Source organism: Aethina tumida, chromosome 2 (assembly GCF_024364675.1).
Source record: "Aethina tumida isolate Nest 87 chromosome 2, icAetTumi1.1, whole genome shotgun sequence".
In the NCBI taxonomy this organism is placed as follows: domain Eukaryota; kingdom Metazoa; phylum Arthropoda; class Insecta; order Coleoptera; family Nitidulidae; genus Aethina; species Aethina tumida.
The window spans coordinates 30,393,452-30,406,390 of record NC_065436.1 but is presented as its reverse complement, the minus strand read 5'-3'; the positions used below and the strand labels follow the sequence as shown (position 1 = coordinate 30,406,390).

At 27.5% G+C, this 12,939-nt stretch overlaps 1 protein-coding gene across 1 annotated transcript; it reads left to right on the top strand.

The window, feature by feature from the left end:
• The first annotated feature begins 4,412 nt into the window (after positions 1-4,412).
• On the top strand, positions 4,413-8,283 carry LOC109600738 (lipopolysaccharide-induced tumor necrosis factor-alpha factor-like). Its single transcript, XM_049962876.1, has 4 exons — positions 4,413-4,438; positions 7,672-7,755; positions 7,816-7,951; positions 8,011-8,283. Exons 2-4 carry the CDS (start codon positions 7,677-7,679, stop codon positions 8,111-8,113), a joined length of 318 nt encoding a protein of 105 aa, XP_049818833.1. The 5' UTR covers positions 4,413-4,438; positions 7,672-7,676; the 3' UTR covers positions 8,114-8,283.
• The last annotated feature ends 4,656 nt before the right edge of the window (positions 8,284-12,939 follow it).

Here is a 12,939-nt window from a genome sequence, read left to right as displayed (position 1 = left end):
TTGTTTTTAATTTTATTCATGTCATGAGTTAATTCATTACATTTATGTTAAATTTATTTTCAATTAGAAATAAATAAAATTGGACATAAACAGTTACATATAATATATAATTCATTAATTATTTTGTTTTAATTTTCTTATGAATTTATAAGTTTCTTTAATAAATTTTAAGACCATTGCCTTAGAAAACTTTCCTTTAGCTCATACATAAATACACTAGTCTGTAATTTTATGCATAATTTATCATAAATTAGATATTTCTGGATATATGATTACAAACCACTTATAATTTTTTTAATGTAATTTTTCAATAAAACGGTTTTTATTTAATGTAAAGTTTGAAGCTTTCGTGACCATTGTTTGCATATCTATAGTTGTTCGGGTTTAATGATCGACGTTTGTTGGAATTATTTTCAACAATTATAGATATGGTTTTTATTCAAATTTAAATCATATGTTTTATAACTAATACAATATTATGTAGATAAAATCTATTATAGAACATCAAAAAGCGTTAAACAATTTATTTACTAGTTTATTAGTTCTTATATTTTCTATTGAAGTTTGTATTTTATATAAAAATTTATAAAAACAAGTCATTCACAACACATCGCAACAAGCTGTCAAAGTCACGGTATTTTTTTGGAGCAATCAAATTTTGTGGAACCGGTATTTCCATCCGTACTTCTGACCATTTCCCACTGTAGCACCTCTATATCTACTATACCTACTATACTATCTATATCTTTATGAAACCTTTCACTGTGGTCATCTGATACTGCTCCATGATTTGCAGGGAAGAAATCTAATTGAGTGTAAAAAATAAATTTTAAGGGACATATTGCATTTCAAAGCTTTGTACGAAGATAGAAGTTCTTGATTGATTTACTGGTAATTTTTTCAACGAAAGCGGTTCATGCCCTTTTTTCAGCTTCATTCAACATGGTCATAAAATATGAGACCTCTATATGCTCTCGTGTTTGAGGACCTTCCTTCTTTCAATTAATAATTCGAGGAAATTTGGTATTAATATATTGAAAACCTTTGTTCATAGCTTTTACATATTTTTTATTAAAACCTAGCTAGTGTGGTAGGATTTTTTTTCAATTTGAAGGTTTTTCTTTTATACTCTTGACTCACTAGGCATCAAACATGCTCTTCTTGACCAATTTTTTAGCAAATAGTGCTTATCCCTTGCACAACTGTCCCACTCCCATAAAAAACAACAAAATTCCACGTATACTGTGAATAATGTTTTTTTTCTAATAACAACTTCATATTTCCATAATTTTCCGTTATGTTTGCTGCATGTACGAGAGGAATTGATGGATGTTTTCAAATACGATAGAACTAATTAATTAAGTTAATTAAGAACCATCGACAAAATACACAATTTGAGCGATTAAACAAAGCAATTCTGGATTCAGCATGTTTAAATCCTTATATATTTATCATATTTTCATTTAAAGGACGATTTTGTTGTTGACCAGTGCTAATAAATATTATCAAATAAATCGTAGGGGGCCGATGTATTCGCAAGCGTAAAAACTCAACACCAGGGAGCGTTCAACTTTTTGAACACAAGCACCATAGTGCATTCTAGTTTATCTCATCGTTTAGACGTATCCGATAACCGACCCCTCCTGTTATATTTTATAAAAAAGGACAGTTTTTATCAAGTAAGTTGTATTTTATAATTTTCTTAATTTTAATCATTATATATATATAAAAAATTGACTTTGAATTTAAAATAAATGTAACTAGGCATAAACAATAAATTATTATTAGATATTTTTTAATAATTGATTAAAGTTTATAGTTGATTTGACTTATTTAAATAATCTTAATTAACCATATTTTAATATATTAACAATATTTATAGGGATTGTTTCATCCAATTTTAACAAATTCTCCTCTATCTTTAATCAAAAATCAATATTAATATACAATAAACACCCGGCTGGAAGTTGGTTTTGCATAAAACTAGTTAAACTAAGTAATTTATAAAATTGTGTAAAAAGGAACTACATGGCTGGACTGGGTCTAACTGAAGTTTTGTACATCAATGCAAACTAAACAAGTGAGTTTACCACAAAAAATATAAAATCACATTAATTAATTTGATAATTTTGTTTTATTTAATTTTCTTCATGCATTTCTAATTTTGTTTATGTTATTCCATACCTAGTTTGAATGGAGTATATATAACCGCAATTTTGTTACTCTCAAAATTAAACTTATATAATAATTATAATAATAATTACCATGAACATTTGTCTTCTGTATAATCTTGTTGAACACAAATACCGTAATGCATTTTAGTTTTTACCATCATTAATTTGATTTTATACTTGAATTTTGTTTTATTACTTGTACTTATTCTATATAATCACAATTTTGTCAAAATTATCAAAACCAAACTCCGCCAAATTTATTCACATTGGATGTCATAGCTTTTATCTTTAAGGATTTTTTAGATTATTGCTTAAATAATCTCCTTTAGCCTTATTTATTTATTAAATAAACCATTCGGTGTCGACGTACTTGCAAGTGTTAACAATCAATATCACACCACCTTTAACTTAGTGTACACAAGCATAATACTCTAGTTTGTCCTGTCGCAGAAATGCATCCAATAACCGATTTGGAAAAAGAGGCAGTTAAAATTTTTATCAGGTAAATTGCTGTTTCCAATTGTATTTAATTTTAATCATACCATATGAATAAATTTACTTTGAATTTGAAACGAATGTAATTGGACATAGATAGACAATTAATAATTAATAGTTCTGTAATCATTCATAGAAATTTTTCTGTTAATCTGGCTTAAGTAACTGATCTTAATTAACCATATTTTAATATAATATATTATTTATAATATTTTATAGGAATTGTTTTGTCTACTTTCTGCAAATTTCCCTTTATTTTATATAAAAAAACAATATTAATATAAAATAAATACCCGATTGGAAGATGGATACTCATGTTTTACCATTTGCTGTTATTAAATCATATCTAGTTCCAGTACAATAAAGGGCAGTTAAAGTTTTTATCAAGTAAGTTGCTCATTCCAATTTTCTTAATTTATTCATGCTATGTGTGTAAACTCATTACAGTTATTTAAAATTGACCCGTATTTAAAATAAATGAAATTAGGCATAAACCGACAATTAGTTAGATTTTGCTTATTTAATTAACCATATTTTAATATATTAACTACAATATTTTGTAGGGATTGTTTCATCTAGTTTTAGCAAATTCTCCCTTATCTCTAATCAAAAATCAATATCAATACAAGGTAAACACCCGGTTAGAAATTGATTTTGCATAAAACTAGTTAAATTAAGTAATTTGTGTAATTGTGTAAAAAGGAACTTCATGGCCGGACTGGGTGTAACTGAAGTTTTGTACATTACTGCAAACTAAACAAACTCTGATTTCAACTTGTGCAATGTGCAATAACATATGGTACACATATGTGAATTTACCACAAAAAAATATAAAATCACTTTAATTAAGTTGATAATATTGTTTTATTTAATTTTCTTTATGCGTTACTAATTCTGTTTATGTTACCTCGTGCCTAATTTGAATAGAGTATATATAATCACTGTTTTGTTACTCTCAAACTTAAACTTCCTGTTGTTTCTTAGATGATATTTAAAACTCATATAATAATTATAATAATAATTACCATGAATATGTCTTCTGTATAATCTTGTTGAACACAAATATCGTAGTGCACTTTAGTTTTTACCATCGTAAATTTAATTTTATACTTGAAGTTTGTTTTATTTAATTTTCTTCATGCATCCTTCTACTTATTCTAAATAGTCACAATTTTGTTACTATCAAAAACAAACCTCCGCCAAGAACGTAAAGTTTATCCGTAAGAATTTTTTGGATCATTGCTTAAATAATCTCCTTTAGGTCCTATCTTATTTATTAAATAAACCATACGACGTCGACGTACTTGCAAGCGTTAACAATCAACATAACATAACTTAGTGCACAAAAGCACCGTAGTGCGCTCTGGTTTATCCTGTCGTAAAAACGCATGACATATAACCGATATCTCCTATTTTCGAAAAAGAGGCAGTTATAATTATTGTCACGTAAGTTAATGTTTTTAATTCTTATTAATTTTAACCATGCCATATGATAAAATTTACTTTGAATTTAAAATGAATATAATTAGACAATTGTCTATCTATATTTTCTTTAAGAATTTCTTGTACCAATGCTTAAAGAATCTTCTTTAGCTCCTATTTTATTTATTTAATAAATCATACGGCGCCGACGTACTTGCGAGCGTTAACAATCAACACCACACCACTTTTAACTTAGTGCACACAAGCACAGTAGTGTACTATTCTAGTTTGTCCTGTCATAGAATCGCATGCAATAACCGATTCTTCCTACCTTAGAAAAATAGGCAGTTAGTATTTTTATCAAGTAAGTTGCTGTTTTCAATTGTTCAATGTTTTTAATTTTAATGCCGTATGAGTAAATTTACTTTAAATTTGAAATAAATGTATTTGGGATAGTGTTTTTAATAATTCATAGAAATTTCACTGGTAATCTGGATTATTTAAATGATCTTAATTGTTTATTCAACTATTAGAATATTCCCCTTTATCTTTAATCAAAAGTCAATATCAATATAAAATAAATACCCCATTGCAAGTTGGTTTTACGTAAAACTAGTTGAATTGTCGATTATAATTTTTTAACATTTGTCGTTATTAATTCACATTCACTTTTTATATAAACAATATTAAGTCATTATATAGGAAATTTGGTCCTGAAATTTGGGTAAATTTTCAGCAATTAATAAATTTTATGAGTCGATGTATACGTTTGATAATTAATATAATCATTTAAATTCATTCATCATATGTGTACTGGATCTATCTGGTACTTTTTATGTCACTGCAAACTAAATAATCTTTAATTACAGATTGCACAATGTAGTTCAATATTTATTTTCCACAATCAATTTCTAAGAATATCTCCACTCTGTTGGTTTTTGAATATATTTTTGTTCATACCTTGCAAAACAATGCGTTAAAAGAGATTGGCACTCCAATGTACTTTACACAATAATGAATTGAACTAGTTGAATTTATATACATATCACTCTTTTATTGTTCAACTTCCTGTTAAACATTTTGCCTTGATACTAAAAATATTGATAATTTTGCTTTTGCCGACGTGTTCACTTTCGGTTTAAAATTGACTCATATCAATGTTCAGAATGTCAGACTTATAAATCAATATGTGTATGTAGTAAAGGGTGATTTCACTACGCAACGTGAAAATCAATTAAAGTTTACTGTAATGTTATCACAATAATTATGATAATTATAAAATACTTATGATATAATTGAAATATTTTTTGTTATTTCCGTTAGTATAAATTTTATAATCTATTGCAATAACTATGTAACATCTATTGCGTATTATATTTTTTACGAATTTGTATTTAATTAATTTATGCATAAAAGATAAATGTATTAATTAATATGTTGAACAGGAATTATAATAATAATTATAACTTTATAATTATAATAATAATTATAACTTTATTAAAATATAATTATTATTATATTTAATTTGAATAATAATTTCATTAAATCGGGCTTTTACTTATGTATGATAGATTAGCGACTGTTAATCTATCTTTTTAGTTTGATTAAAACACTAAATTCACAATAATACATACGCCTTATTACAACAAACGTACTTAAACTCTCGACATCTAAAGCTTAACTGCCTTGTTCTTTCTTAAGAACTGTCCCGATTATTAAATGTAAACAAATACTTCAAATTTGCTTATAAAACAAAATAGTATAAATAGATGTGAGCACGTCGCATCGGTCCATCGGTGAAGATGATAACGTAAGCTAACATGTATATTGTATGCTGTATGTTCACTTATAAATAGTATATCCACAAAGGTTTGAGATCATCAATATTTGATTTTACTCACATAAACAAAGTTAACCAAATTAACATAATATCTATTTCCAGTTATTTAAAATGTACTAAGAATTTTTGATCATGCCAATTAGTGAAATAGTGTGATTTGGCATTCGGAGGTGTAGAAACTCCACAGAACTTATTGTTACATTCACCAATGTTATATGAATTTTCAAAATATCGAATAAAACTAAATTATCCATTTAGACAAATTATTTTCTAATATTTCAATGAGTGACAATCAATTAATCTTTTTGTAGACAAATTCAATAATAAAGTTTAAGGTAAATTAATGGAATTGTGTTATTTTATAGATTTAATTTATTTTTTGGTTTGAAAAAAAATATGAAAAATTAATTTTGTAAAAAAAATATGAACACAATTATTTAATTTAATATTTTATGGCACACCAACACTGCTTGGCATCTTCTTGCAATGGAAACAACCGGTTTTTGAGCCCATTCTGTTTACACGATGTCAAACAATTCTTTGATATTTTTTATATTAATATGTGTCATTATGAGGTACAATCTAAAGAGGCTCATAATGCACAATGGGATTCATAACTGGGTACCGAGAAAGTTATTTGAGTACCGATATGTTTTGATCATGAAACCACATTTTCACTAGCTTCGGATCATTGTCTTGTTTATAAATCCATCTTAATGGTAACGTTGTGCTCTTTAGTATGATTTTATACTAGAAACGGTCCATTATACTACCACTACGGATTTTTACAGCGGAAAGTGGGTATTTTAATCTTGAATCTTTCTTTGTCCAGTTGGTGATGGTCTTACATATCATCTACCACCAGTAGATATTTCTCAACTGTTCAATTAAAAGGTTTTTAGTCGGTGATTCTTGCAAATTTTTTCATTGTTCATTGCATATTTGTTCTTGCTCATTTCTTTGACGAGACCTTTTTTCGTGGATGCTTTTTGGAAATTTTTAAAGCAGCTCTGTCTAGTGATGGGTTTGTTTTTCGGGACCTGTCTTTTTCAAGCAGCTTTAACGTCACCACGAGTATTATACCCACACCGTTAATATTCTTGTACCCCTTAATATTTTTAGAAATAATTATTATTACAAAGGTTTTTAGCATATTCATTTGTTTGGTTTGGTGTAATACTGGTAGAAAGAAAAATAAAAAGAGGCTATAACCAAAAAAATAGTTTAGTGAAATTTGCAAAATAATGTACACAATAGATACTTTAGTACTCTCTGTATTTTCCTTTGTTCTAAAGCAGTGAATTGAAAAAATTAAGTTATTGATGTCTTCTTGCGAAATGTTAACCCATTCGTCTTGAATTGATACAGATGATCTAGATATGGCAAGTGTCATTGAAATTCGGAGATTTATCCAACCGTGTTGATGTAAGGTAATTATACTTGCTCTATCAAAATTAGAAATTTGATTTCCAGGCATTTTTCGACAAATAGCAAAGCAATTACATGCATCCATTTCTATAAAAACATTTTATTAATATTTTTGTAGTTGTTCTGATTAATATTTAAAGACTTGGCAATGCTCGTTTTAGTTTTTTAACATTGAAACAAATCCACCACTGTTTGTCTGAAATCTGTTGAAAATGGCGATTACTAAGTATTTAAAATGTTAAAAAAGTTTCTCCTCTAACAAGACATTTGTAAATATATATGTATAAACAAATATTTGTTATTTGATTTCAGAAACAATGGAGAAAGGTAATCCACCGCCATATCCGGCATATCCGTCTCTGCCACCAGAATCGCCACCAATGCAAGCAACTCAAGGTAAGTTTTAAAGGAAAACGATATATGCCCGTAATACCATAATAATTGTAAATTTGATAGCATTTATTCCGCCGCCCCTTGGGCCTGACCCTTCTAACACAATATGTCACAACTGTCGTGCCCATATCAGAACAACGGTGACCACGCAGGCCAATACGAAGACACATTTATTCGCATTCTTGTGTTGTCTTGCTGGGTAAGTAATATTATGGGAACATTAAAAACTAATTTGTCCGAATGCCTCTTTTATTTTAGGTGTTGGTTATGTTGTTGCATTCCATACTGTGTAGATTCGTGTATGTCTAAAAGACACGAATGCCCGGAATGTCACGCGTTCCTTGGTGAATATCAAGGTTAGAACAATATTTGTGCAGGTTTCCGGTGAAAACTTTTCACATGTTCAAATTCCATATCATGCCAACACTTTTATTGATTTAATGCACATATTTTTTTAAAATAATTTAACCAATTGCTTACATACTTAATAATAATTATATGAAATTAAATGAAAATATAATATTTATAATGTTTGTGCTTTGTCATTTAAACCCTTCATATTTTACAAATTAAAATTAAATGTAGGTAAGTAGATGCAAAATCAACATGATATATTTATTCCTCTTATCAGTTTTAAGTAAATTTAACACAAGATCATAAAAGTTTATTTTTATACTTTTGCTACATAAAAACATTTCAAGTTTCTTATATCTGTTTACAACACAATAATTCAAATGACTGTAATATGAAACTAATTATAATTTAATGGTATTTGTTCCAACGTCTTTTAGATCCTAACTTTTCCCCTTGCTTCCGTTAATAAAATATTAAAACGCAATTTACCTAAATGTTTCCAATATTTTAGGTGCTGGTTAAGTTTTTATACTCCATACAGCACATTCCTGTATGACCAAAATACATGAGAAGATTCGAAGAAGTTCGTTAGAGAAAATTAAAGATTGTGAGTAACTACACTTCCAAAGCCTTGAATTACAAAACACTCCAGCACATTAACTAGAAACTGGATAATGGTACAATATGCAAATGGTAATCAAAATTTGGGGGCAGTTATAAAGTACAATAATGAAGAAAATCTAAATAATATTTTTCCAAAGTTTCTCATGGAAAAAATACAGCTGGTCAAATTTAAATATCAAAAATTGTTTATTTCTTATATTTTTGTGACCTTTGATCCAGTCCAGTATTGTTCAATGTTCTAAAATTTGTTCATATTGTTACAGTGACAGGTTCTCCTTATTTTCTCATTCTAGCACTGTACATTTTTAAAAACTATTAATCTTTTCATATTATTTACACAATTTGGAAGAAAAAATGTTCTCTTGATTAATTTTGATTATCACAGCCGTTTTCGAGATATTTCAGAAGTATTGTTCATTTTAATTTTCTTAAAATTGATAATCAATATTAATTAAGGAACCTTCTTTTATCAAAATTGTGTAATGAATTTGAAAAGCTTAATAGTTGTAAAAAATATTCAGTGGCATGAAAAAATGGATGAGAAAAAGAGAAGCACTCCACAGATTGTACGCTACTGTGTCATTATCGAAACCAAATTTAAACACGATTCGACTAGATTAATAAAATATAAGTACAAAACAATTTTTGAAATTTTGGGGGACTGTATTTTCTTAAGAGAGGCTTCTAGAATTTCCCTTTAAGAAACTACAACCCTCTCTATTTTCTACACCACTGAATATTTTTTAAAACTAGTAAACCTTTTATATTTTTTCGTAACTTAGAAAAAAAAGGTGTGCTTAAAATTAATTTTGATTAACACAGTCATCTTTAAGATATTTCAGTATTATTTATTTTAATTTTTTTTCAAATAATAATGGTTGGTTGTATAACAAATTCGTGAGATTGTCGTTTCTCAGTATAATATGACCAACGTGCGTGTCCTTGAAAAGCAACGGTTGGAACTGTTTTGCTCATAACATCCAGATATGACTATTTGGATGTACATACACCCTTCTTTGAACAATTACACCATTCATGTTTTTCCGACAACTTAAAAGCTTCTTGTTTAACGAAATGTATCGAAAACGTCTTTTAGCTCTAAGACCAACTTCTCCTGATAGTAGACGGATATAAATCTGAATAACTATAAAGTTATGCCAAAGTCTACACGATGCCGGGGATGTAGCTAATGTGTGCTTTTGTCCAGCAGACATAATCATGAACAAGCCATGTTTTCTAGTCGTAGCTCATTGTCGCCCAACACCTTATCAGTTCTAGTCATATGTAAATAAAACAACAAAAATTCTAAATACATTTATTAAATATATTTAAATTAGTACATGAAATTTAAAACAATATTTATACTTACCTTTTATATGGAATTGTTACTATACTTAATATTTTCTATTAGTATTTAGAGACATCTTTTAACGGAAGAAACAAGGTTATTATATTCTTGCTTAGAAACTGAATTTCAAATAATATTAATAGTGAGCTTTCCTCTTTTTAAGATTTATTATGTCCCATAGATTTTCTTTGGGTTTTGATCGGTACTTTGGGCTGATCACTAGATATACATAATTGAAAGCAAAAAAGTCTTTTACAACTTTGGCAATTGATAAGGATGTGTAAATATTAAAACCTATCCATTATTCCATTTATTTTTACTGATGGTGCCCTTGGTGAACTTTGATGAAAATAAATTGAATTTACTTTCATTAGAGAACAATACGATTTTCCATTTTTTTTTCAGATCAGTCCCTGCTAGCTGGAGTTTAGCTTTATTTGTTCTTGAAATGAAGGATTTTTTGGCGGGCCTTCTTTTATGTAAATTATTTTGCCTTAGCCTATGTCTTATGGTACTGACAGAAGTAATATGAATATTTAGTCTTAAGATCTTCGACAGTTTTATTCGGGTCTCTTTTGGATACTTTTACAATCCTCTGCTTGTCAGTATTGTTGGGTTTTCTCAGACGTCCAGCTTTAGAAAGTGTTGATACAGTTCTTCTGGTGTTAGTTCGAATTGGACTTAATACAATACTTCGGTTTAAAATTACTTGCGACGTAATTATAATTTGTTTAAGCCGCGATTTGTACTTAAAAAAATAAGATTTTTAAGATCACGTCCTGCAGGCATTTTTATCTCACTTTACTTAGTATTACTAACCACCGTATTCATAAAGGACTAAAAACAAACTAAAATTAAATGATCTATAACAGTGTTTAGTTTTGATTGTTCAGTAAATAAAAAAATATATAAAAACGGATTATATTTAAATTCAACTGTGATATTAATAAAGTTATAAGCTACAACAATTGGTTCCTTGATAACATTCTATTTGCATATGTTTTAATTAAAAATATGTTTGTTGCTTTACTTTGGAGTGGTAGTGTATATTTGCATTACCAGTTTGCTGATAATTATTCCAACGATGTTTATTATTCTTTGTGAAACAACTTACATTTGGACTATATGTTGTTGACTCAGATTGCCATGTTCCATAAATACAATTATAGCGTCAAAATATTCAGAAGAATGTCTTCTTTGAAGCACTGCACATTGCAAAATACTAGATAAATTAAGAATGAACCAAACAATATGTTAATCCGTCGTTTTAGTTTGATTAAAACACATTCACAAAAATACGCTTTATTACAACAAACGTACCATCGCATGCATAAGTGGTCTGCCACTTCATTGACGTCAGGCGGTTACGGTCACATTCTGTATTAATGTGCAGTGCCTACTCCACACCATATCGTAAGATGAGATTCCCAAATGTATTGTCGATTCAATGTGAATTGTTATTGCGAAGAGAAATATGAATCTAAACGAAGAAACGCGTATAAGAATAATTTTCCTTAAACAACAAGGGAAAAAGTGAATTTTATATGTAGCGAAGGAAGAGAATCCCTACATATGGTTTAATGTTTTAGGTTTTTCATTATAATATAACATTTATTATCAAGTATTTTAAATTTAAAAATTGTTATTGCAATTTCATGTTCCATATAATGAAATAAATACAATTTTGTGATTGTAAAATGAATTGGGAAACACTGTGGCCATTCTGCAAACCGACTTTCTGAGGTCTAAGATGGTTTACATTTAAGAATCGAATCGAAACGCAACGTGAATTTTTTTTTATCACTCATATTCAATTTCAAATTATGTATCAACAACAATGTTGTTGATTCGCAGCCTGTTTCTTATATTCAATTTTAATAATGAGAATGAGGCTAATATAAACAGTAGTAACGTTCCGAATACAAAATACACACTTAAACAGAAATAATTGCAAAATTGAGTGGTACAAATAATTTTTAAAAAATCCATTGTTGATAAAAATATGTTAAAATACTGAAAGTACAAAATAATTTTAAAAATCAGGTAATTCATATAATTTAGTAATTCTATTTATAGATGATATTTAAACTGTATGCAACAACATTTAAAGAATACCATTTATAGCCACAAATGATGAATGAGTTATAAGATACAATAACAAATAATATTCAAAGAAACAATAAATGAAAAACAAAAGTGAGGATCTTTTTTTAACAAACCAAAGAGGTATTTTTGAATTCATAGATCCAAATTCTGTTTTCGTCGCTTGTTACAACGAAATGTATGTCATATTGTTAATAACTATTGTTATTTTATTGTTTTAATTTTAATCTACATAAAGAAATGAATAGTAAAATTGTCCATAAAATAAAGTTTTAAAGAAGAAATTGGGTGTTGTGAATCATCAACGTTAACTATTTATTTAACAGCATAAAAGTAAATAAAATTAACAATGTGTAAATATCATATACTGTGACATCCAACTCAGACACGAACAATTTCTAAACACTAGATCTTTTTTATTATATTTGTTAATAACATATATTATTATTTCATAACATTTAAAATGTTTTAATATGCACTATTTTACGTTTCATAAATATTTGGTTTTGTTATAAAAATAGTTAATTTTTATTTCTGATTTATATATATATATATATCACATTAGCTCAAATACTAATTTAAATCATTTTTAAAATAATTCAAAATAATATTAATAAAAATTATTTTAATATGTGTTATTTAATTAATCGCTTTAAATATTGTAGTTATTATAACAATTTTAACAAAACACAAAAAATATTCTCTGAATAACTACTAAGCTTACAAAATTAGTTAATAATTTGGAGTATTTCAATCCT

Bases quoted from the DNA above. Each gene is read 5' to 3' on its own strand.
- LOC109600738 (XM_049962876.1), top strand. From the start codon at position 7,677: ATGGAGAAAGGTAATCCACCGCCATATCCGGCATATCCGTCTCTGCCA. The intron at 7,756-7,815 runs GTAAGTTTTAAA...TAAATTTGATAG, and splicing joins ACCAATGCAAGCAACTCAAG to CATTTATTCCGCCGCCCCTT. The intron at 7,952-8,010 runs GTAAGTAATATT...CTTTTATTTTAG, and splicing joins TTCTTGTGTTGTCTTGCTGG to GTGTTGGTTATGTTGTTGCA.